General features: G+C 42.4%; 2 protein-coding genes across 3 annotated transcripts in view; both read left to right on the forward strand.

Moving 5' to 3' along the window:
* The window catches only part of adcy9 (adenylate cyclase 9), a 45,954-nt gene extending 38,132 nt beyond the window's left edge, over nt 1-7,822 (forward strand). Inside the window, exons 10-11 of the mRNA XM_069665492.1 lie at nt 1,485-1,776; nt 1,947-7,822. Of these exons, the coding sequence (XP_069521593.1) occupies nt 1,485-1,776; nt 1,947-2,981 (1,327 nt within the window). The 3' untranslated portion in view covers nt 2,982-7,822. The remainder of the gene's footprint in view (nt 1-1,484; nt 1,777-1,946) is intronic.
* Nucleotides 7,823-8,510: 688 nt separating this feature from the next.
* crebbpa (CREB binding protein a) overlaps nt 8,511-27,239 on the forward strand; it is a 50,251-nt gene continuing 31,522 nt past the window's right edge. For both annotated transcript variants that reach the window (XM_069665490.1, XM_069665489.1), the window contains exons 1-2: nt 8,511-9,509; nt 22,254-22,969. In XM_069665490.1, coding sequence (XP_069521591.1) covers nt 9,422-9,509; nt 22,254-22,969 — 804 coding nt within the window. In that variant the 5' untranslated portion in view covers nt 8,511-9,421. The remainder of the gene's footprint in view (nt 9,510-22,253; nt 22,970-27,239) is intronic.

Raw genomic sequence — 27,239 nt, forward strand, 5'->3', positions numbered from 1 at the left:
CTGAGTTTGCCAGAACTTCTTTGAAGCCAACCGAAAGTCCTTCTCCATAGCCTCCCCGAACTCCTCCCACACCCGGGTTTTTGCTTCCGCAACCACAGAAGCTGCAGCCCTTCTGACCACTCGGTACCCGTCTGCTGCCTCTGGAGACCCCTGGGCTAACCAAAGTCCGAAAGACCTCCTTCTTCAGCCTGACGGCTTCCCTTACTGTCTGTGTCCACCAACGGGTTCTCAGGTTGCTGCCACGACAGGCACCAACAGCCTTCTGGCCACAACTCCTTGTAGCCGCTTCCACAATGGAGGCTTTGAACACCGCCCATTTGGATTCCATGTCCCCAACCTCCCCCAGGATGCAAGAGAAATTCTTCCGGAGGTGGGAGTTGAAGACCTTACAGACAGGGGCCTCCGCCAGACGTTCCCAGTTCACCCTCACTACACGTTTAGCTTTACCAGGTCTGTCCCGCAGCCTCCCCCGCCATCTGATCCAACTCACCAACAGGTGGTGATCAGTTGACAGCTCTGCTCCTCTCTTTACCCGACTATCCAAAATATGCAGCCGCAGGTCTGATGACACGACCACAAAGTCGATCATTGATCTACGGCCTAGGGTGCTCTGGTAGCAGGTACACTTATGAGCAGCCCTGTGTTCGAACATGGTGTTTGTTATGGCCAATCCATGACGAGCACAGACGTCCAATAACAAGACACCACTAGAGTTCAGATCGGGCAGGCCATTCCTCCCAATCACCCCTCTCCAGGTTTCTCCATCATTGCCCACATGAGCGTTTAAGTCCCCCAGTAGAACTATGGAATCCCCAGATGGGACCCCTTTCAGGACCCCACCCTGTGACTCCAAGAAGGCCGCGTACTCTGAACTGCTGTTCGGTGCATAGGCACAAACAACAGTCAGAGCCTTCCTCTCCGCACCTTGCAGTCACAGAGAGGTGACCCTCTCGTTCACCGGGGACAACTCCAACACAGCGGCGCTCAGCCGGCGGCTTGTGAGTGACCCTACCAGGGTCTAGTTCCCCCGGACAACACAGCTCCCGGGTTCACAGGGACACGCAAACCCCTCCACCACGTTCAGGTGGCGATTCATGTCACATCATCTACATTTAGCAAATGGCCATTAACAACACATTTAGTCAGGAAATACGAGCTAAAACACAAGTAGCTGCTTCAAAAAAATGTGTCAGTTGTTACTCTTTTAATCTCTGTGGTCTCTAACCGAGGTGTGGGGCCGGTGCTTGGCTCATCGAATGCTGGTAACTGGCAGCCTGGGCTAATTCCACAGTTAAAAACAGTAGAGGAGACTGAATATATTTTCTGAACCGAGACTTTTTACTCACAAACACCATAGACAACTCACACCTCTGCAGGAACATCAACTATCACAGCAAACATTACTCTGAATCTTGTTAGTCATTTGCTGTCCCAGCATATGAACCACTCTCACGTTTCTCCGTTGTCCTCGTTTTCTCCCTCAGACTGAACATCTACACATCCAGCGATGGCGGTTCAACATCAGTCATTCCCGGTCCCGGCCCTCCTCCTCCTCCGAGACCCCTCGACCTTCTGGTCCCGGAGGCCGTCCTGGCTTTCTTCCTGCTTCTTCTCCTTGTATGGTTCCTCAACCGTGAGTTTGAGGTCAGCTACCGTCTCCATTACCACGGCAACGTAGAGGCTGACAAACATCGCTCCAAGATCCAGACGATGCGAGACCAGGCTGAGTGGTTGCTGGGCAACATCATCCCCATCCACGTCGCCGACCAGCTCAAGGTTTCTGTAGTTGTTTGAACAAAAATGTCAGATTTAATTATGAAGGTTATTTGAAAACTGCTACATGTTAGGAGTGAAGGAGACTATATCATCATTATCATGTTATGTAAATACTTACTAACAACGAGCTTAATGTAACGTGTCCATCCTTTGTCTCATTGCTCCCTCAGGTGACGCAGAGCTACTCCAAGAACCACGACAGTGTGGGCGTGATCTTTGCCAGCATCGTAAACTTCAGTGAGTTCTATGAAGAGAGCTACGAGGGTGGAAAAGAGTGCTACCGTGTCCTCAACGAGCTAATCGGAGACTTTGACGAGCTCCTTCGCAAACATGAATTTAAAAGCGTGGAAAAAATCAAGACAATTGGTGCCACCTACATGGCGGCGTCCGGGCTGAACGTCAGGCAGATGGCTGAGAACGATGAAGACTCTCCTCACGCTCACCTGAGGGCACTTTTCCACTTTGCCCTGGAGATGATGGGCGTCCTGGACGACTTTAACAAGAACATGCTGGGTTTTGGGTTCAAGCTCCGTATCGGATTTAACCACGGGCCACTGACGGCAGGGGTGATCGGTACCACGAAGCTGCTCTATGACATCTGGGGAGACACGGTTAATATTGCAAGCCGCATGGACTCCACTGGCGTGGAGTGTCGGGTGCAGGTGAGCGAGGAGAGTCACACTGTGCTCAGTGCCATGGGCTTAGAGTTTGACTATAGAGGTACTGTGAATGTTAAGGGCAAAGGTCAAATGAGGACCTTTCTGTACCCCAAATGTGGGGAAAGCATAAGCCAAGATGGAACGGACCAGGGCACCAGCGTCGGAGCCTCGTCCGTGGCTTTTACAGCCAATAAGACTTCAGGATCTGTTGCCCTGGCAGCAGCTCTTCCTCCCTCTTCCTCCACTCCTCCTCCCCCCTCCTCTATTTCTACACTCCCTCCTCACCCACAAAGCGCTGTGAGGCTTTCAGGAGCAGGGCCTGAGCCTCAGTCCACAGAGATAAGGGAGGAAGGATATAGGGACGCTCCACACCTCCCTGTCACAGACCTTCACCTTCCTCCCCACTCCGAACTCGGCCCAGAGCCCACAGCTGCGCACCTGCCCTCCCAGGTGCCGCCTGCTCCTCTCGCATTGCAGGAGGGGGAGGATGAGGACGAGGCAGACGAGCTATCAAAACTCAACGAGGAGTTTTATGCTCGTCTCTGATCCCTCCTGTCCTCCTCCCCTGACTTCTGCCCCTCCATGACTGACTGCAGGTGTGGGCAGTATGTTCCTCCTTTTAGATGAGGGTGAAGTGTCTTCTGCAAGGATGAAGAAGAGGGAGTTTGTCACTCCAATACAAACAGTGGCTACAGTGGCTTCTAAAATGGCTACTCACTGTCTTAGTGCTGGGTGGGTTGGACCTGTGTTGAGCACAGCAGTGTGTTGGGGAAAAGGCTGAAATGGTTCAGAGGGAAGAAGTGTTGTTGATGTTTTTTCTTATTCGTCTTTGTCATTAAGTGCCTTCAGGACTAGAAAGTGAACGAACAAACATGAATACTAAACAAAGTTTGAACAATCTTCGGCCACGCGACATGCTGTGGTTTCTTACTCCATGCTTTTATTTTCAATTTTCAAGTATTTCTTAAAAAAAAATCATTATTTTTGTGGCATATCATTTGTTTTAACTTGATCAAAGTTTTGACCTTTCTTAAGGGAAAATCATTTTAGATTCTATATAAGTGCCAGTGCAGAAAAATGGGCTGAACAGGGAACTATGGGAAGAATGAGGGAATCACATGAAGCAGTGTTAATTTATGTATTCTGCTTTGACATGAGGGCTTGATACAGTATTCATTTTGTGCTACAGTCTCAGTAAAAGGGGACATGCTGCAAAGCCGGCTGCATAGATTTTAGTTTGTGTAGCAGCTGAATGCACATTTTAAGCACAGGTCTTGCACAGTGTTTTCTCGACCACTTGTATTTGGTAATTATTACCGTCAAATAGCTTTTAAGAGAGTTTAAACAGAGCTTCAATCTGTCACAACAAGTACAATCAAAAGCACAAAATCAGATGAGATAAGGGAATATTGATTTGGAAGAAAGGGCGGATGTAAAAAGTGAGATCATTACAAAAGCTGGCAGGCACTTTAAATATACCTTAAGTGATACTTCACCCAAGATGAGTCCCTCTGAAAACCCAGAAGATGGCTGTAAAGAAGGTTGTAGTTTGAATGTAAATGGAGCATGGTGAATGCAGTCAGACTGCAGTAATTAACCTCTCTGCTGTCCATCTGTACGCTCAGTGGGTTCAAGTCAGGTTTCCACTGATTTAAGGCTAAATACTATTCTTTTTACGTCTGCCGCCTGCTGCGTAAAAGAGCAAACGACCAGCTTGTGACCCCTACCTTTACCTATTTTTGTAGTAATCGACCCTTTGAAAAGACCAAAACCAACATAGTTAGTCCAGCAATGAGCCACAGGTCAAACATCTAGTATTTCATTAATATTTTCGGACATTTTATGCCTTTCAATTCAAGCAGACAATAGAGCAACAAGAGAAAAACATGGGGAGAGAAAGACCGGAAATTACATGTAATAAAGGTCGCAGGCCGTACACGAAACAGGGACATGCTGCTATTAAGGGTAACATGTTAGCCCTCTGTGTTTGGTCAGTGTAGTTTTTAGCAAGCGTTTCTTCAACAAGAGTAAACAGTGCAATTGTTGGAGACTACTGTCAGTGGCTGTTTAAGGTTGCTAGTGAGTGTTTACAGCAGCAGGAATGTGAACTGTATGTGGGATTGACTTAAAATAAAACTACAAAGCCCATGATTGTTTTAATTAAAAAACATGTCAGCCAGTGTTAAAATGTGGCTCATTTGCCCTTACAGATATAATCTCGAAGATTTTCATTTTTATAAATGTCTGTTAAGTCTGGATCTATCACCGAATGAGGTAACACAATGGTGATGAGCCTATGGCCCACTGAGGAAAGCCTTTGCATTTGCACTATATAGTATTACTATGGACTGGGTATCTGGTGCGGAAAAAATCACAAGCTGTGCCCATCAGCCAGCAGTGGTTGGTCTGCCAAAGAGGGTAGGCGGAGCTAAGCGGTTGCTTCTCCAGTCTCTGTAAGCCTTCGGAGTAAACAGTAATCTACTATGGCTGAACAAAGAAAGAAAAAAACGATGACAACAGATACAACTTCAAAAATAAGTGAAAATCCAAAGAATAAGAAACAAATTTGACACTCAGATGAAGGCAAACAGTCTAAAAAGGGAAGCGACCTTCAGCAAGGAAAATCAAGAGTTACAACCAGAGCCAGCCGTGGACGTCACACATGTGACACTGTCTGGATATCTGGGAAGTGTGCTCCTGCAATTACTGTTTATCATCACAGGTGCCCCTAAAGAGAACAAAACTGAGATCTTCGCGATTATAACTTTAAGCACAGAGAAATAAACTACAATACATCAGCCTACTTGTCAAGGGGTATAGATTCATTGTTGGTTTTGATATTTTAATTTGATTCATTAACAAAATAAAAATAAATCAGACCTAACTTTTAAAGCACTAAGTGAGATACTTTTCATTTTGGGTGGAGTATCACTTTAAGAGGGACTGTGAGGGACAATCACTGTGTAGCTCTCGATACACGACAGGGTGGTCCATATTGTGTCAAAGCACAGATCAACTACACTTCCCACAGTACGGTGTGTAAAACCTCAGACTCAAAGTTTGTGCCGCTCCATTAGCTGCCTTTGTCGCCAGAAGAAAAAACAAGCATCAGTCAGTCCATCACTTTAGATTATTCAATGGCTAAGGATTGTCTGCCTTTAGCTGTGCGACTCCCTGTTGAATGGGTTGGGACTTTAACGTTATCCTGTCACAGCCTTTATACAGAGGGGGCCCTCTGCTGTATCAATCTACTTAAATTGTGCCACTTAAATTGAGTGATCTACAGGTGCAGTGCAACCTAAACTAGCTGATTGTTTTGTGGTGCCTAAAAGTATGACTGTTTTTTAGTCGTTTGGATTTCAGAGCATTTTTTTTTACCATGCTGTTTTCATAATGAGAATAGAAAATGATTGTATGTTTGAGGAAAATGTGCTCGATGTGCAGGTTTTGCTACGACTGTCTTTGACAAATTCCATCTATTTTTGTTGCATTTCCACGTCTTTCGTCCTGTCGTTAACCGGACTACAAACTCTGTAGTTCTTTTTGCTTCTTTCTCACTTCCTGCTTTGTCTTTACTCCTGAAAGCACTCCTTTCCCCTTTTTTACTTTGTGTGTGTATGAGAGAAAGATATTTAAAGTTTACCCCAACTCAATACACCAGAAAATCACTGCACCATAATAATAAATCAACTACAGGCCACTGTTTAACTGATATTTCGCTGTTGCTGCCTTATCCATAGAGGACTTAAATGCATTAATTGGAAAAATCATAGTTCAAATCTGTACAATTACCCTGCAAAGAGATACTCCTACTTTTACACACAGGTTTGGGCTAAATTATCCTGCATTGAGATGTCATGGCCACACACATAGATATAGATATGCCAAGAAAAAGGAGAAACCCTCCTTATGTATGTAGCAGTCTCCATTTGTAGCACAAAATGCCATTCTGTTTGCCTCTGCCATTGTGCACTCCAAACATACACAACCAGTGCCTTTTGACTTAGAAACATGTTTATTCATTGTGTCTGAGCTGTGATTTGTATCATGACAATCCTACGAGCATAAAGAGCCTGAAATTCCCAACATTTTGTCCTAAAATTGAGACACAAAAATCCACATTACATCTTATTTGTTGTCTAAAATCTTAATTAAAATAGTTGTAATGCATTTATTCTCAACACGCTCAACTTTGCCAAATCCAGTAAAAGCCATGTGGCTGCAGCCCCAGTGTGCACACACTTACAGACACCAGTGATTTTAGATTTGAGGTGTGGTACTCCACGTGTTGATGGGTGCACCACTTCCTGACACATTTGTACAAACGTGCAAATGAAATATTAAAGTGAACACATCTGCTCTGTGATCTGTGATACTGGTGGGGGAAGACGTGTGTGTGGGATCTTGTTTGCATGGGAATGAGTGAGCAGTTTCCTTCTTTGCTGGACATTAGTAGTTTGATTCTGCATCATAATATCATCCTTTTGATTCTTGCTACAATTATGCTGAACGTTAAGCATTCATTGCCAACACACAGGATGCTTCAAGCTTTGCTCATGTAAGGGGAAGTTGGTTCCAGTCCCTCTCTGACAGTGTTTTGACGGATGAGGTGTGTTTGACAAGCTTTGTTTTAGTTTGTGTCCATGGAAGAAAAAATGCAATCAGGAAAACTGCCAATAGCATTGAGAAAAAGTATTGAGTCATCCTGTTTTGTTGACACGTGTGAATTTAGTTTGTGATTGAAAAAAGTAAGGGAAAGGCTTAAAGGCAAAAAGTGTTTTATGAGCTTGTTAAAATCATCACCGTTAAATAGCATCGCCACATCTTTTCAGTATAAATGTTCAATTAAATTCAACCCGTATGTGTTTCTAATTACACTGGGACAAAAATGAGACGGAGTTGTTTGATTTAAAATCTGTGTGTATTCGTTTTATGTTCATGATTGAGATGTATTATGTATGTTTTTGTGCACATTACCCATGTATCATTTATCAACACATGATCGTAATCTGTACACATTTGCACAAAGCACTCAGTGTTTGTACATATGCAGTTATTTTATGTCACATATGATTTTTTTTATACATGTGCATGTGTCAGATTTTGCCAGAAAACAATGAAAAGGAGACACGTATTATCAAATTGATTCAATGTGTGTCTGTTTGAATAAGTGTGAGTGTTCTGATTTTATTACACTTTTTTCAGTGTGAGAGAAATAAATCTCCAAGCAGAAAACAGCTGAGTGCACTGTTAAGTATAATCTAAGCATGAGTTTATGTCAAATCATGTCTTCAAATTAGCTTGAATAGCTGAGATGTGTGCAGTGGGTCAGATGTCTTGAACCACGTTATATGAACATTACTGGTTGTTTTAGGAAGTAAGGTAAAGGTCTTTAACAAAAAAAAAAAAAAAGGAATAGGAATACAGCTATGGCAGTGATTATCTACCACAAATTTTAGTATCCACTTCCAGATCCTAAAAATCAAAGGAAAGCAAGAGAAGATACCTTAGATGGCCGTAAAGTTCTGAAAAACAGGTTAGTAAAATGAGATCAAAAAAGGAATCAACAATCTATAAGGCCACTGACTGCTTTTTTGTGCATTTTACTAACTAAATGACTAATATGTATAAACCCTATTTTGATTTTTGTGATGCAGATTTATTATACACTTTATTATCATTATTAAAAAGTTCATCGTGTATCTTATATAAAATGATACATACAATGAGTCCAGTATACATGGCTTTTAATATTTTTTCTTTTTAGATTAAAATCTCAGGTCTTCTTTTCACCATTTAGCCTCGATTTGTATCATAACTATTGAATTTAGTATGTAACTGATGGTATAATTTACAAGAATTTAAGTCGTTTTACTCATTAGATACCTTACAAACTGCGCTATAACTAATGTGTAACATAATTTTCAAATATTTTATTCAACGTTTAGTATTTAAGTATTGATAGTCTTGTTTATATTTCATTTAAAATGCACCTATAATGTACTTACAAATGCATGAACTGACGTGAAGTGCTTTCATGTGTCTCTGGCGGTGCTCTAGCGCCCACCGCGGTAAGCAGGAGCGGTGTTTTCACGTAGGGCGTGATTGCGCGGCCCCTCCCCCTCCACAGCCGATCTGGAAAAGAAAAAAAAAACTTTTTTGTATCGAAGGAATCAACAGCCGCCATCTTGTCGTGGCTCGGAATTAGGATTTCGGTCCAACACTGGTTTTTACGCAGAAATCGAGCATCCTTTCCGCGATATGACAGCATCCTTCCTCCAAAAACGAAATCTTAACGTCGCCTCGGAGACATTTTGTGCGAAAAAACGGGGATTGGATCGGTGGTCGTCGGGCAATAAAGCTCCGTATATCTGATTTCCCCTTCAGAGTGCGGCGATTCAGCCCCATTCGCCGTTCGGGAGCAGTATTGTTTACCGCAGGCGAGCCGACACCTGGTCGTGACTTTCGAAGTGATTTGCAAAAATACTGCATTTTTATGCAATTGTGCATTTTTGTGGAGCTTCGCGCGATTTTTGCATGAAGAAATTTGACGTCACGCAAAATGGGTACTTGGAACATGTAGAAATTACGACCTCTCCCCCGGAATGCAGCAGACCCTCTGATTTTACTGGATTGTCACACTGAAGTTCGATTTTTACATGGGGAATATTTTATTTTGGGTTATTTAACGATAATAATGTGGGTGTTGGGTGTTGGATTATCATGGGGTGAATGGCGGTGGCGAAGCGGGGCGCTGTTGCATCTCTTTTGAAAGACACTGACTCTCACAGTACGGAGGAGCTAACGCTAACAGCTAACTTAGCTGGTAGCAGGCAATTAGCTAGCTATTAGCCAGTTAGCAAACTTTAGCAGGCTGCCAGCTTGCTAATGTGCTAACCGGGAAGATTCGGGTTGATAGAACAACTTCCTGGTCATAAGGTAACCATAGTGACCAACTTAGCAACCAGCCGGACAAGATAGCAACCATGGCTGAAAACCTGCTGGACGTCGGACCTCCCAACTCAAAGCGGCCGAAGCTGAATTCACCTGCCTTGTCAGCGTCTGATGGACCAGGTAAAGGCCTCAACACTGTCTGCACATGTAAACACCAGCTTCATTCAGACTTGTAATTGTCGTACAGTGTGATACAGTTTCTCAATTTTATTAATGGTTCATGCATTACAGCTTATAGTGAGCAGGTGATGCAGGTGTGCTGAGCTGTGTGTTGGTAGCAGTAAACTGTGGTTTTACTGCAGTGTTGTGGCTTGATTCTGTGGGGAGCTTGTAATTGCAAGGACCTAGCCTGTATACTCTAAAGCAAGTTTATTAAGCACTCTATGTAAAATGCAGTTTTAACAACAGTCCTGCAATACACCTTTCTCTGTGAGGTAAATGCAATATAATTATATATCATAAATGCAGCTAACTTGAAAACAATGCTTCCGCAAAATTGTCAAATGAAAAGGTGAACATTGTGAAAGATTTCTCTGAGCGCATTAGTCAGCAACTCATTGTACATGATAGCAAAGACCATTTCATTGATATTAATTCGACACCTAATATAATGGCAATAGTAAACCTCTCTAAGCTATAAGTTGTAATGTTGGAGCAATTTTTTTTTAAGCACAGATTATGGAAAGACTGATATTTTTTATCTTGATTATCTTAATTACTCAAATGAAGCAACACCTGCATGCAAAGTTTAATCAGAAATGCATGTCAAATTAAGCTTATAAATTGTCAAGGCTGGCCCTTATTCAGCTGCTATTTTCACTGCTTTGATTCTGATTTGTGTAGAGAAATTATTGAGCCAGCAAGAGTACTTGATACTGGCACTTAATTCAGCTGCCAAGTAAAAAAAAAAAAAAAAAAGAATTAGCAGAGATAAAACATAGTCATATCCTTGGCCACAGCGCCACTAAACAAGCTTGAATACCCACAGACCAATCTGGATGTGATCGGACTGTCTTTCATTGTACAGTAAATATTTTATTTGTTCAACACACTGGTTATATTTTAGCTCTTGCCCATTGTGTCACATTTTGTTCTTATGCGACATCTCTCTCTGCAGACCCTTTGAATTTGTTGTAATACATGATAGAAATGTACATGCTTTGTAATAGTAGCTGGGGTTAGGTATCTTGATTGAGTTTTAGTTTAAAAGGAGGTAAAAAACATTTTGAAGCTTACAAAAACACCATAACAAGGTATGCTGTTACACTGTTTTGGATACCTATTGCATGTTTATTTTGATTAAACAGTTATGTACATAACTATAACTATCAAACAAAGCTATAGGGAGAAAATTACAGTAGTAATTAAGTAGTTTGGGTTTGCGACAAAAAAATATTTTCAAACTTTTTTTTTTAACACTGAAAAGTCTCTTCAGGTTTGTCATTTTCTATTGTTATATGATACTGTGTGTGACATTGTGTTTCTTGGCTGCTTGACGGATGACTCTTTGATCCGTTTCTGAGATAGAGGGATTGTTAGAATATTTTCGTCAGCAGCAGAAACACATGTTACATAAACAAACAGGCAGCTCCAGTAGGCTAAACTGGGTGTACTGGAAACATCAGCACAAATACAACACTCTGTTAAGCCTGCTGAAATGTTTTTAATTTTAAGTTGGATTGCAACTGATTTATTTTGTGTACAGTTGAGTATGAGCTGCTTAGGGATGACTATTGTTATTTTCTAGATACCGATTTTAATAATGATACTCTTACTGATGTTACCCTTTTGCAATTGGTGCAAATGTAAGACATGACATAATTAGATGTGAAATGGTTCAGCGGGTTATTGTTTTGTTATCTGGAAGAAGCTGTGCTGCTTGCGAGACGTTGTTTGTGGTATTAATTAGGAAAATACATTTCAATTGCATTGAACCAATGCTAACTGTGTCCTGAACTTCATTCAGTTGCATATCTGCACTTCTTTTTTTTAGCTACGTCTTTGTACAGATTATTGCTAAAGCATTAGTATGGCTTTACAATGAACACAGTTTTCCTCTGGCACTCCGGGCCAGTAACTTTCCAAATTCACTGTCCCTGAGATAATTTCTTATTTCGGAATTTTTCTACGTAAAATTCAGTTTCTCCTTCTGTAAGCGTTGTTATTACTGAATATGTGTTCAGTCAATTGTGGAACTATTATAAACTTATAAAAATAGACCAAAATAAGCATATGGGTATAAAGAGGCTTCCTATAACACGCTTGGTTCAGCAACTCTGACACCCGCATGAATAAGTAGTAATGGCTACAGTTGCGTTACTTATAAGCTGTACCTACCATTTCTGACGCTGTTCAATGTTGTATGTTTAGTTATCGTGATCAGCCCATGAGAGTAACGTTTTGAAACAAAATCGTACCGACTCCTACTTCCTGTAGCCTTTAAACAATCCGCACCACGTCCGCTCCGTGAACGGTCTGTTTATGTAGCCACAGCGCTAACGTGCACCGGGACGAGCTGCAACTGATAACGGGAATACACACACTTGCCACCTCACGTAACGGCCCATCTGAAAAACGAAAATGTGTGTATTTATACTGGTATTTATACTAGTCCGCGGTAGCTTGTTTACGTCAAATTAGCGTGTTCTAGAATGACAGCTGCTCTGTCGCAGGTGCAGCGAGTAGCGTGTAACGTGTTGTTGACAGCAGTAGCTATTCTGCGTGGAAGGTAATTAGTCCCATCCATCGAGACTGTGAATCTCAGGAGGGCTACTATATTGTTTACACTGTGGGCTTGTGGTTCTTACTGGCACACTAGACCAGTTAAACGCTTAATCTACTGGCCAAGCGAGTGAAAAACATACCGTCGGGCCACTGGGCCAGTGCTTATGTCGAGCCCTGATTAGTATGGCAGGCTGTAAACTTTACAAATGAAGTCTAAAAATAACCACAAACAAACCCAACCTAACTAAAACAGTAGTGTGATGTTGGGCAGCATGAGAGAAAAGGGTGTCAAAAGTAAATTCAGCTAAACACTTATAAACTGTGGTGGTCAGTGTGATTGACTCCTCAGCTGACACAGACGCTGCGAGCTGTGGATTTATTGGTTACTGAACATGAGCAGGACGCAACGGTTTTTACTTTCTCTCACAGTGAAAATCTCAAGGATGATGAGCCATTAAAACTAAGTTAATCGTGGAGATGAACTGAAAAAATGCTGCACTAAGAAGGCAGTTACGACAATCTGTAAGGCAATCAAAACCAGATGTGTCCCTTCAGATTTAGACCCCCTTTTTTCACTGAAATTAGCGTGTTGACGAGGGTTTTTCAGACCCGAGAAGACCTGCTTATAGATGCTGATTGTCTCTTTTCCCATTGCCAGTGAAGTATACTCCTGTTGGTGTCTTTTCTGCTGCGTCACCGTCTGACATCACACACGTGCCTCAAACATGGTCAGTAAACAGTGAAGATGTTAGGTCTTTATTGTATCATTCAGTTTGCTTATCAAACTCGGCGGCGACAAATTTGGAACGATGTTCGATCGCTGCTTGGTTTTGTGTTCCCATCAATCGGAACCGAGTCGATAATTACCCAGGTCTACTGCAGAGTCATTTGACCCCGGGTCTGAATGCCGATTGTAACCTTTCCCATTAAGCTGGGTGTTGGCGGGTTTTTTGACCAGTGGGAAAGCAGCTTTACAGAGTGTTTGTTTAATGATGTGCTTGTCACACAACTACCCTTTGCACATTGTTAATAAAGCTGTACTTTCATGAAGTTTTGTAAAGTAAGTGCACATAGTTGAATGATTCCTATCACCCATGAAGACCAGATTGGAAACATGCAGTTTGCACAGTTTGCGCATGATTTTATCAATGTTTTAATAATTATCAGTCAGGAAGCCTTACCAATCACACACTGTTCAATGTTACCTATGATGAATGCTAGAATGTGACGAATGCCAAAAACCTTTCTCAGGTTTTCTCAGAAGTCAGAAAGTACTAAGAGAACTAAAAGACACATGAATCGAAATTAATCTTGTATGCCTTTTATTATCTGTGTATAATATAATTAGTGCTGTCAGCTGATACAAAAATAATCGTATTATTTACAGGCTTTGAAATAAATTAATCACGATTAATCGCATATATCAAAGTTTTTATTTGAGGAGCACCACATCACAGACTGAATACACTTACTCAGTCTGGATCACCCTGTTTATAGATGGTTATCTCTAACGTCCACACTTGAATTGTACTCTCTTCTTCATCTTATTAAGTCTTAATTCATAAACTACTTTAATCTGATCACTTTGCTTTCCTTCAGCCCCCCCCTACAACACACCTGGCTGCACCTCTGCACACAGCTGCTTGCCCCGCCCCCCTCTTTCTGTCTGTCTTTCTGCCTGCTGTGTTGACTGTCTCCATCAGCAGTCTGTTTTATTAAGTCATAGAAGTCAAACATTTTCTCTTGCGATTCAGTTTTCACAGCACGTGAGCCGCGGGTGCATGAAGGGTTATTAATGATGTAGCGTCTCAAAACGATAAAGCGTTACCAAATGACATCTGCACCTTTTCAAGCTTTAAAACGGCGACAGATTCAGGTTTATTTTCATGTATTTTCTCAACTAAGCTACAGTCGGGACGTGCCAGAGGACGTCTGTCTGTGTGTGTGTGTTTTGCTCATTATTTGATCAATCTCAGATGGATACAACAATAACAAATTAAAAGCCAGGTAACGTTGTGTCATGTGTTTCTGTAATGTTTCTAAGCTGCTGTATACCACTATATGCTTAGTGATAGGGGTGGGATCACAGGGTAACTCACGTTATGATACGCGGCCCACGCTAACGATAATATCACGACACAGCGATTCTGCGATAATTTATATATCGCAAGACAATCATATAATGATACATCACCATATCTAATTAACTTCTTAGGCCAATTAATTTCTGTTCACGTTACCCTCGTTAATGTCAGAAGTACTACTGCGAAGAGTCATGAAGTAGTGACCTGGTGAGTCCACATCGCAGGGAGACCTGTTAAGAGCGCCATATATTTGTAAATTCAAATATCGATATTTGGCTCAAGCCCATCGATAATTGTATTGCACAAGTCAGGACGACGATATATTGGCATATCGATTTTTTTCCCTACTCAGTGATGAGATAGGGGTATAAGGTCAGAGGATATAACAGTGTGATTAATCTCCTTTCATATTTTTTGACACTTTGTACCCTAAATATGATATTTAATGTCTATTGATAAACTTGGTTTGACTCCCCCGTGATCAATGCAACTTAAATAAAACTGTACACAAGTCCTCTATTAGTTATTCCCGTAGTGTGTTGTTAATACCTAAAGCTATGATCTGCCTTTATGGGCCAATAAAATATGTTTTGGATTCATTAGTTAGAAAGTTGTAGGGATTTAGATCCATTTTACTTTGTGTATAATGTACATTATTTATGAATCTTTAGGCGAATGGTTTTCTTGAGTGGGTTGTCTATGAAATGGCACGTGTTCTTCATTAAGTTTGATTTTGACTCGTCTGCAGAAAAAAGACAAGTTGGACAGCCTTTCAACAAAGCAGCTGTCACAACATCAATGAATCTCAACGCCCAACACACATGGCAGAGGCCCCACATGTCTGCAGCGATCAATCATTAAACCTGACCCGCCTACTCTTTATAGTTTTCGCCAGTATTAATTGGGACCTAATGGACCCCGTGGGACATCACTGGGCGACACTTCCATCAGCCGTAAATTACTGCGCATAAAGACTTGGCTTTCGCTCTTTGATGACTGTCATGCCTCGAGCTTTGTGAGCAGCACGTCTGTGCCCTGACATTTGGCCTTTGCCTTTTGCTGCAGAGCCTGGTTTGCGCTGCACGTTTCATTTCGGGGTGTAATGTAGCCCATGGGGAGTGTTTGCATACAACATTTATCATTGCAGCATCCGTGGACTTGTGATGTTTTCTTTATGCTGTCAAGTTTTGTGTGTGTTTTGGGAGGTTCCCTTTTATTACAGTGGCAAAGAGCAAACACACGGCCCGTCTCTCTATTCATGCCATGTGTTCCCTGCAGGGTCACTGGCCTCTTTTTGCCCCTTCATCCTCTCAAACATCCGTTTGTAGTGTTCATAGGTTGTATTATTGCTGGGGTAGGCAATTTCAGACAACCCAGCGAGACTAAACTAGGTTTTAAAAGTGTCCAACTAAGGAACGTACAAAAACTAGTCCCTCAAACATTGAGTGCTCTTCTTGAGTCTGTGAGTTGGGGAGAGGTGCGCAGTGCCAAATCAAACTATCTTTCTCTGCGGTTTTTTTTTTTTTTTCATCTTTCTCACTAGCCTTAACTTTTGGTAGACTCAGCTCATGCCCAACGAGCACAAGAGTTAAGGATGTGCAGGTAGACAGGAAGGTCATCCCACTCCCCTGAAGTCCCCGCTGTGCCTCCCTGTGAGACTCAATAGTCTAACAGCAACATCATATTCCAGGTCTGGCCCTCATCCTGACAATATGCATAGTAGAGCAGCTGTACATATTCAGATTAACGCCAGCCTTGCAAATTGTTGGCTAGTTGGTTTCTTTAGGACAAGTTGAGCCAATCATGAACAGGCAAACTTTGGTAAAACCTCAATAAAGACGCTCATTCTGAATGTGTTCCTAAGAATTTCCCAAAAACCTGAATGATACCTGGATATCCCAGCTGTCTTACTCTAAAAGTGCTGAATGTTTTAAGGCCCAATTGGGATTTCCAAATGGGACCTGCTTTTTACATGCTCTGCTTTGTTGCTGCCCATTGTTTCTTGATTTTACACGTTCATATGGCATAGTCACAATAATAAAAAATATAGTGCAATAAACTGTATTCACAGGCGTAGGTGTCAAATTTAAAAAACAAATCAAATTGTGTATTTGGACAATCTTGACACCCCCACAAGTGAATATTTGATACAGGCCTTGTTGAAATCTTAGTTGAACTCCACATGTCAGCCCCGACCATGTCAATGAACCCACCACCAAACGTCCAAGTGTTCCCTTTCAACTGTGCAAATGGTACCTTTTAATGCCCAACAGGCAGGCAGCTAGCTCACGACAAAGCCGCTAATAGAGCCATTTATGCCACTGCCTGCGGGCAACCAGAGAAACCCTGAGAAAAAGGAGGGGGCAGCGTAGCGGACAAGGGGAGCTGGAGGGCGGTTTGTCACCCCCCCCATCGAGCCCCCCAATTTAATTGTTTATGACAGCATCATCTTTTTTATAGTTGGCTTCGTTTTTAGCACAATTTCATGGGCCATTTTTTCATGGCTGCTCGTCACTCGTGTCTGTGCTTGTATTTAAGCTTGTTATAATACAATCTTCTTCTATAAGTCTTTATGGCTATTTTTGTCTGTGTCTAATGTAAAGAAAAGTTTGAGTGATGATGGAAAAAGGCAATTTTTGTATCTAGAAAAAATGCACATTTATTCAAAAATTCATATGAAAGAAAGGTGTCTTTCTGAATATTAATTTGTTAATAATAAAAAACAACAATACAATTTTAATGATTGTCTTCTGTCCTTAAGCTAGAGAAAACAGCCCCAGTTAACTGGTTTTGGTAAACTTTAAAAAAAGCTTTGGATAATCATCAAAACTCAGAGAGATGGCCTTTCTTATCCATTAGTGTTTCTGCTTGGATGGTTCTGGAAGAATAACCTGCTCAGGTAGATAAATTGTAGGTCTGCACAATTTTGGACAAAATGGACATGGACATAGGTTGTCACAGTATTAATACTTCATGCTTTTTCCATAGCAAGATGTGTTTAAAACAATACTTGCTATGTTAATTTTTCATCAATGGTGTCAAATAGTACCGAAGCTTGTAAACAAACAGATCTACAATCAGCTTTTCGACCCAAAGCTGCCACGAGCAAAAGACAGAGGGCACCAATAGCCGAGAGACATAGATTGGGACTAAAGAGAGTGACCAGTGCTGGTTTTATTAAGCGGTGAATGAGAGAAGAAGTTTCAGAGAAGTTATTTTCACAGCGATTATGTTCTAAAGAACTAATTAACACTACACACCTCTGCACAACACTTTAGAAAGCTGTCGTATTTTGTTTGTACGCACCTGAATCCACTCTTCATCCCGCCCGCCATGTGGCCTCTCTGCTCGGCCCTCTGGCACACCCATAGCTCTTATACAGCCAACACTATGCTCAGTCATACCAAGCAAATACCAAATCTTTGTCACATAGGCATAAAAACCATGACTTATTTTTCATGTTTATTGATTCACACTTGGCATAGGCTTTCTTACTAGAACGCAAGCACAGCCATTCAGCCATCAATGGATGCTGTGTGCATGAAGCCCTGTCAGGTGCTAAACACCTGAACGTTAACCTGCAAGTAGATTAAATTGATTAAACAATCATCTGAAAATGTGGTCAATATTTATTCAGTGAAACTGTCTGATTGTGTAAAAGTTGAATCCATATTGATTTGCTGAGTAGCCTTTCATCAGACATTTCCCCCCACACACCTTCCATGTAATTACTTGCCCCAAGGACCCTTTTAAAGTATTGTTGAGAAAGCAGAGCCCTCCCTGCACTAAGTGGCTGTCTTGCTCTCCCTGGTGTGATACTAAACAGCAAGTGAAAGGCATGTTAGCCACGCTGCACCTGTCCCTCTTAGTCCAGACACTCTGGCCTTTGGGCAACATGACAGACATCCCCAGTCTGGACCACTGCTGGAGCTGCTCTTGCTGGTATTTATAGCCACCGACTCCCAGACGGGAGCCAGAGGGGATATAAAAAAGTAAAAGAAGGAAGTAGTATGGCTATTATTCATTGAAGGAAGGCGGATAATTGGCTGAGAGATCATAACAAGGAAGAAATAATTTGAAACAAGTGGCAGCTAGGCAAGTGAAAAGAGAAGGCTGCAAGAAGAGTAGATTAGTCCTCCCAGTCCCTCTCCCCTCCCCCTCCTCTCAGGGTCGGGGCTCCCCCGACTGCATGTGGCGCTACCTAACCAAAACATTGCTTTGCATTTTTGGTCTCCAGCCAAGTAGCCTGGGGGTAAGGTCGCACACTGTGTTTGTGCGTGTGTATGTATGGGTGGGTGGGTGTGTGTGTGTGTCTCCATTCAGAAATGAATGCAGAGCCAGGCCTGTAGCATGTGGTTGAGTTGAATGCTGCTACTCTGAGAGCATCAATGTGGCTGCTGGTCAGAGAGGAGGAGCGAGGGAGGGAAAGACGGATGGTCCCTTCAGCCTTAAACAAGCTCTCTCCACATGGAGCACCTGCTTGCCTGATGCCAGGGACACACAGCGGGCCAGCACGGCAGATCTAGATGGCTGTGTTTACTCAGGGAAGAGCGGAGGCCAAGTGCCCTCATTAAAGACTGGATTCTGACTGAATGTCAATGAAGACATCCAGCGACAGCAGACGGCAGATGGGAGAGGGTGACGGCCTCGCTCTGTCTGCCCTGATCAGTTCACTCCCATCATGTAGCATAACAACCGAAGCTCCGTTCATCGATTTGATTTGGATATATGTCTGAGATAAAGTGACATTCCTCTGCTCTTACTACCTTCGGCTGTGCAGCTTAAGGATGGGTATCGTTAAGATTTTAACGGTATTGCTACTCTTATCGATTCTGCTTAACGATCCGGTACTTTAACAGTATTCTTATCTGGGGTTTTTTGGGTTTCTTTCTAAGAGAAAAAACGAAACAAAAATAAGAACAGAATTAAGATTGCTTTATTTTCTGAAATGTAAAATAAACAATTATTCACAGCAAAAGAAACAGTGTTTAGAACAGTTATAGACTCTCTATAGTTTTGATGAAGGAAATATAATAAAACTTTGGCTGGCCGGTAATGGGCGGGGCTTATCAATTAATCTGGTTTGTTTGCTGGGTAACAGCGCCCAGTGAGAAGCACGTCTCTGCCCGTATAGGAGGCACTTTAGACAGATGTTTGGACAGATTGCTCGTGTTTCCGCCCTTACAAGCCAAAGTGTTGTACACTTTAGAACGTTTAGTTCTGTCCGTCATCATCAGGAGCAGGATCTCTTGTGTGTGTGCCTGTGCGTGTGTATGTGTGTAGGGCTGCAACAACTAATCGATTTAAAATTGATGATTAAAATAGTTGGTAACGAATTTCCTCATCGATTAGTTGGGTCTATGTTATGATGCACGGCATGCGCTGTGAAAACGTCACTGGGGGCAGCCAGCCAATGCAGTGGCTTGTGTAGCTCACATGCTGAATTACAGGAAGTTAAAACATCTCCGGTCTTCTTTGGGATAAACAATTATTTTTCAGTGCAGAGTATCCGTTTGTTGTACAGTGCTGATGATGTGTCCGCCTACGGTAGATTAGTGTCCGTTTGCACGGACAGACGCTCGATTACGGTTTCTAACGTTAATTTAAAAACCATAGCCGGGCCCCTGATGAAGCAGTGGAGGACAGTATACCGTAGTAGTACAGCTTATAATAAGCTAACACCACTTGTAAAGCTAATTTAATGCTAACTCTTGATAAAGCTAATGCCCAGCCTCATTAACTATCACATCATCAAGAGAAAACTGACGGAGAGTATTTCTGTCCGTCATGTTGTGTTTAAATTAACACGTGATCGTGTTTGTCCGTCACACTCATCTGTCGATAATTAGCTGAAATTCGGTTGGACAGACATGGCTACATCCCCAATGTCCTTTTTTTTTTGCCTCGTCTGTACTTTCCTTATTCATGTGACATTATTAAGTAAATCAACAAGATTTTAATTGAGTTACATAATTGATATATTAACATTGTATTGTACATGACAACAATATATAATATTTTTGAGTTTTGAATATAATGCTAATACTAAAATTGGGCTTTTTTTCTTTTTATCTGATTTAATAATTGATAAATTGTAGAAATAATCGACAGATTAATCGATTATCAAACTAGTTGTTAGTTGCAGCCCTATGTGTGTGTGTGTGTGTGTGTGTGTGTGTGTGTGTGCTCTGTAGCGTGTGTGAGCTGCACCCACCCCTCGCACACAGGCTCCGCGAGAGAGATCTCTGGATTGGAATATGCATCACAGACGAACGTCTTAATCTTATTGCAAATTAGAAACGAATGCTGAGATTAAATGTAGGAAATTTATTTTCTTAATTTCTCTGGCACCGAAAGCAGAACCGATAACGTCGGAAGTTTATCAGTACTGCGGTATTTCATAATTCAGCCCCGGGGCTCGTTTAATACCGGGTTTCGGTACACATCACTTGTGCAGCTGCAGTATTTTACTCTTTGTTAGCTATGTTATTACCAACCACTCACGTGTATGCTAATAGTGACCTCTTCTCTCGAATGTGCTGTTTAACACAAAAAACGCTAACTAAAAATAAACTACTATAAACCCGCAAAATGCTTTTAAAGAACCAAGTTGGCTGCATGACATTAAGGAACCCATCAACCCATTATTACTAATAACAGGCATTCACATCGAAAACAGCTTTGTGTTACAACAACCTGAGGGGCTGCTTTGTTTTGTAGTGTTTTGTTTCAGGCTTTGGTAAGGTAAGAAATACAATCCAAGAAGTCTAGATTAAGCGAGGGATAAGGGATCAAGATAAAAGTTGCCTCGATCACAGTGATACATTTTGGACAATGTTACACAATGGATAGATCAAACGGCCTATTGCTCAGCACATATACCATTAAAGCAACTGCAGACTTACTGGCAGTTGGTGATATATGATGTACATACCTCTGACACACCCACTTTCCACTGATAAACATTGTTTGTGCTGTTGGTGGAGACAGAGGATGTCTTCTTTAAAAGCACTAAAGCTTCAGTGAAGGTTAACTCCTGTTATCCTCTAAAGGAAAGGAAATTGTTATAAAAATGGGGACATGGCGTCAATTTTACGGATGTTAGTGGCAGCTCACTCATCCTGTGCCCACTGGAGATAATTATTTTGTGTTTTTATACATTTCAATAACCAGGTCTGTTTCTTTTGAGGAGGACTTAAAACAAGTTCAAGGAAAAAGCGGGGATGACGTGCACTACATGGCCAAGGGGGGGTGGAGGGGGGCTCTGTATATGGGGTGCCTACTCTACAAACTCAGCAAAACCAGCACCCAGGGACACAGATTTTTCAAACTTCTTTATTTAGTGTTTTTGCCTGTTTTAATCTTATTAACTGAAAGAAAAAAAATATATCTTGAAATGGTTAATAGTGCACATTAAACCAGTATACCAAACAGTGACGTTTTCCAACCACACAAGCACACAGAAGATTTTTTCTGCCCCAATAATTGATCAGTCAGAGATACAGTTTTGTTAGTAGAGGGTAGCCCGTATGCACACACCTCCCATCTTTCTTCGCTGTCTTAGTCACTTCATCTCAAACGAATCACGGCTCTCTAGGCTCTCAGCGTTGTCACACAATCCAGAGGTGTGAGCATAAATATTCCTCCACCGCCCAGCAGGAACTGTGAGTGCTGCTGGATTCCCTCTCCTGTCACACTGTGTTTGTCAGCCAGTAGAGATGCTCTTATTATCGTGCTGCGTCTTGTGTCTGGGACGAGGCCACAGTGCAGCACCAGTTAACATGTTGGCTCATTAATATCCCATAATTGAGAATGTTTGTGAACATTTTTTGCATTGTGGTTGAGTTGCCTTTTGTGCATGAAGAATACATATAAATACTTGGCAATAAATGCTTTTTGTACAACCTTATGTGAGGCGATGTAGCTCATGAGAGGGACTGTTAGGCACTGACCTATGCTAGAACATTTTTTTAAGTGAGCCAATATAGCCACTTAAAACTGTTGAACTTGAAAAAGTTTCAAATAATGTTATAATTCTTTTTCCTTTCGTCTCTAGATCTGGGGTCACTATCCTGGGATGACTTGGAGAATGACCTTCCAGATGAGTTGATCCCTAATGGAGGAGATCTGGGCCTGATGGGTGGGATGCCTTCAAACGGGGGAGCGGCACCTGGAGCTGGAGGCAACCCGGCAGGTCTTGGTGGCCCTGTTGTCCCGGATGCAGCCGCCAAGCACAAGCAGCTCTCAGAGCTCCTTCGAGCAGGTAGCACCTCCAGCATCACCGGCACAGGGCTGAACTCAGCGAGCCCTCAGCCAGGCGGGATGGGGCCTCAGCTGGGCACACAGCTGGGAAAGAGCCCCCTTGGCCAGGGCTCTCCCAACAACCACCCGTCTCCCCAGGCCCAAAAAGCAGGAACACCAACTGGAGTAGCAGGACAGAACAACAACAATAATACTGCAACAATGGGTCTGAACACAACCGGCTTCAACCAGGCCATGATTAACAATAACCAGGGACATGCTACACTCCTGGCCCAGGGGGGGCAGCCTCAACCTGGGCAGGTGATGAATGGTGGTCTTGGACCTGAAGCTGGGAGGGGAAGGGGAGCAGGGGTGGCAGGCATGCAGTACCAGGGGCAGACAATGCAGGGCGCTGCACCAGGACCAGGAGGAGCAGGGAGTGCGTTGGCAGAGACACTCACCCAGGGAGGGCAGCAGCTGGGGGCTCATGCCACCCTCAGTGCCGCCCAGCAAGCCGGCAACATGAACAAGGTGAGACAGCCTTTCTCCACCATCATTTGTTTGCCTATAAATTTTGTGCGTGCACACATTGAGCTTAGTGTGTTGCTGCATACATTGCACTGGCTTGTGGCTCTCATTAAAGATCCTAACAGAATTCGTTTTTATGTCACTCATTCAATGTGTGCATGGAAACCATTTTAACATTGGACACAAATGAATGTGATCTATTTTGGAGATTGACCGACAAACTTAATGAGCTTGATGATTGTGTTTTTTGTGCTCCGGGTCCTGTTCATCATTATTAGTACAAACAACAATCACATTTATTTATTCAGTCAAATTAATCTAGTTTTCTTTGCCTAGCCTTTTCTTTTCACTTTCCAATTTGCCCGGCCAAATGATATAAACCGTGGTATCTGTAACTGCTAACTCTTTGAAACTACAGCATGTGCCAGCTTTTATTATTCAAGGTGTCGCCACATTTGAGCCTGGGGACTTGTTTTTCTATCTTTGACAACATTCCTTTTTTTTTTTTTATACATTTCATGATGTAACTTTGTCCCAAACGGTTTTCTCTACGTCCCCATCGACTGGCAAGGTCCAGGGCTGATTGAAAACCATAGATGGCGTGTTTGAGCCATTTCCAACCCATGAAATGCCAATTTTTATAAATTACAAAAACATGTTTAAGTGTGCAGTTACTCTTCAAGCAGCCTCAAGCCCTTTTTACACCTCCACAGTCCACAGATTCTTTAATGAAGCTCTGTCGCTTTATACTTTGAACCGAACAGCAACAGCATGAGCACTTCCCATAACAAAGCTGCGAGGCGTTGTTCCATGTATACATTACCCAAAAGGCCACTCTCCATAAATGAAAAGGCTCAACTGACAGACTAATGAAAAGTTGGCTGAATAAAACTCTGTTGGTTTACTCTTTGTGGTCAGCCCTAATGGTCTGCATGCAGTGGCTCATATTTGAAATGCGTTTTATTACTGTGTGGTGTCTGCTGGTGCTCAGCTCTTAATTGCTGGTTAATGAAACTGGAGATGTCCCATGACTGACCGCAGCATCACTCACGCTTAGTCTCAAATTACTTGTTAAATGTGCTTCAGCAACGCCCCAAAGCCTTTAAAATAATTTCTAAGAAACTGCATTAAAGTCTCCCAAACGCTAAATTCCTCCTTCCTCCCGCATGTGTTGTGTCTGTATCTGTACATACACTCTGCTGGTTGCGCTGTTGGTTCATCTGCGCCATCCTTTCTCCCTCTCTGCTCATTTTCTGTGCTCTGATTGTTCAGAAATGAAATGTACACTCCACATTTGGCAGCTCTGCTCTCACTTTTGGCAAGAAGCTACCTTTGATGCTGCTGTCAAATATTCAGTTGTTGTTAAGATTACTCCTGGGATGTTTTAAATAATGCGTGTGCTCACAATGGCTTCAGTGTGGCCATTGGCCGCTTATACGCACGCTTGCCACCAATGTGGTTTCACAGGAAATAAGTAGGAAGCCATCTATTGTGTGTCAGAGCCAAGACGCTAAAGCCGCGTGTAACCACAACAGAGACAGATGCTACGCGCTACTGAGAAGAGACGAAGGAGAGATAGTGAGTGTGTGCTTTCAGATTCATTCTCAAATAGAGTCACACACAGATGCTTTAACCACAAGAAAGATTAAAAGCTGATGCTGAAGTAACTGCGAGACTGACTGTCAGCATTTGTGATTTTGTGTGCGTGTTGTAAGCTTCGCCGGTCTCCTGTTAGTATGATGTCATCAACACCTCTAGAGAAACACACACGACTGGACCCAGTCTCTGTGCGGCTTCCTCTGTTGTGCTTTTATCGCTGGTTGTAAATCTTTTTTGTGGCCATTTGTGTCGGTTAGAGGCCGCTGTCACTCCTGCCCGCCCCACGCTCCTTTGTGATTGTAAATGCATGAACACTCCCCCCGCTCTCTCCAGCTCATTGGATGGCTGCTTTTCGCGTCAGTCACGCAGAAAAAGACAGGTATTGTAAACCACTTAATCAAGTTAGCATGACAGAGGGCGGGTGCCTCGAGAAGGAAGGAGGGAGGGCGGCTCAGCTGAATAGTGTGGCCTGGCAGCAGAGCGCTGAGATGATAGTTGGCAACTGTCCTGCCTGCCGATGTGTGGAGTGTGTCAGAGAGCGGCGGACTGAATGGGAAGAGCGAAGAGGAGGGGGTGTGACTGTGTGTGTGTGTGTGTGTGTTTGAGTGCAACTGTGTGTGTCGGCCTGCTCAGCTGTGTTGAAAGGCTGCCAGTGTCTGGTCGTCTCAGCTGGGTCTTTTTTATCTGGTCTGTTGGAGCGGTGTCAACAGCCTGAGGGGATACAGCCTGGCCTGGCATGGCGGAGTCTGGTCTCCCAGCAGCGCTGTGGATGAGAGAGCAGCATCAAGTTGATCAGTGTGTAAAGCATGGCACTAACAAGACTTTATTCCCCACGGTGCCTCACATCTTAATGTATGCTGTCATGGTTCTTGTCCAGGATGGGCGATAAGGGTAAAAATGTTATCACAGTGTGTGATATTCATTTTAGCATTTGTTGAATGTATTATTAATTTCTTGATTACAAATGAAAATATCAGCTTAAGTTGAATCTTTGAAAAATGGTCATGAATTTCAGAATATCTTGGTTTCTGTCTGCTATGCTGTAATGATGGAAGTGTTGAGGTCTTCACATGTTTTTGCAAACTTGATGACCCATGCTCGTTCAGTATGAGATGATATCACAGCATGCTTTTCTTTTCCTCACTTCTTCGGGTGCTTTCAGACCAGAAGTCTGTTTGTTTGATCAGAATCAAAGACCAAATTGTACCAATGTTTGATTTGTGTTTTGATGCGCGAGGAAACTGCTTTCTGATTGGTCAGAATTTCCATGTGAAAAAACTGCCTTAAGTAAACAAAGAAGAGAGAGTGCACACTTTCCTGCAGAGAATCAAAGACTAGTTTTGACTTGTTGATGTTTTGTTGTCTGAGTCTTTTTTTACTTTTAACCAACATTTTTCCACAGTTTGATCAGTTCCACTCCTTTTTAGTTTTTCACTGAACAGATTGAATACTTCACTGTTCTTGTGCGTTTCAACAAGCATTTGTAGAATAGTTTGGTCAGCCCATATTTCTATTAGAGCCCCTTACTCGTCACTCCCTCCAGTTTTTTGGTTTGCTTCCTATATTAGGTCGTACATTAAGTCCAATTATGTTCTCACCTGAATTGAACCAGACCGTGGTTCATTTGGAAACGGGCCGAGTCTCGTCAGATTCTGAATGAGTGTTCTCATCTGTCCAGATGAACCAGATTTATGGAGTGAAGTCCAAAAGTCTGGACTAAAGCTGTCAGGTCTGAAAGCACCCTCAAAGTGCCCCCATAAGTTTTCAATTAGGTTGATATAGGTGACTAAGAACCTGGCAGTCATGACTACTTGTTTTCCTTTGGTCCTTTAAGCAGCTCTTGCAAAGGTTATTGTTATTTCTCCTTGGTATTGGTGTAGTAAGTTTAGTGTGGGAGCATATCTCAATTTTATTCATCAGTAAATTGGTATTTCTTAGCCCACCCCAGGTGGCTGACTATGTAGGACTCCCTGGAAGTGGTTTAGAATAAGGGTGGGAATCGCAGGGTAACTCACGATATGATGAGCAATACGTGGCCCACAATAACGATATCATGATACAGCGATTCTGCAATAATTGATATATTGCAAGACGATCATATAATGATACATCACGATTAGGGCTGGACGTTTTTAGAAATTCTCTAACTCGACCATCGATAACATTTCATTTAAAACTGTAATATTTTCACAGCTTTAACCTCTCAGACACAAAGACAATGAAAAAATTGCAGCAAACAATACGTCACTCTATTTAAAGAAAGTATATCGTGATACGACCATGTGTTGGCGTTTGTTTACAAAATTTAATCTGCTCAGCTTACTTTTTGAGTTATTTCTCCCCACACACCTTCACCTGCTGCAACTGCACAAAGCGGCTCTTTCTGTATCTCTCTGCCTCCACATGTCTGATTTGTCGACATTCATCGTGGGCTGTTTAACAAAGTCGCTGAAATAACACAGAAATCTCCCGCTGTGAGGGACATGTATGAAAGGGAAACTCTTGGGCTTTTGATGCTGGGGCTGAACGATTTAGAAAAAATATCTAATAGCGATTATTTTGACTCATATTGCTATTTTGATATGATGTGTGATATTATAGGGAACGATTATTTTTACATCTTTATTCTCATTCATTGAAAAACACATTTGGTGTGTTTTTTGTGGGGATCTGT

Source organism: Semicossyphus pulcher, unplaced genomic scaffold (genome assembly GCF_022749685.1).
Source record: "Semicossyphus pulcher isolate SPU_LCO1_2020_fin unplaced genomic scaffold, fSemPul1.0.p SCAF_17, whole genome shotgun sequence".
Lineage (NCBI taxonomy): Eukaryota > Metazoa > Chordata > Actinopteri > Labriformes > Labridae > Semicossyphus > Semicossyphus pulcher.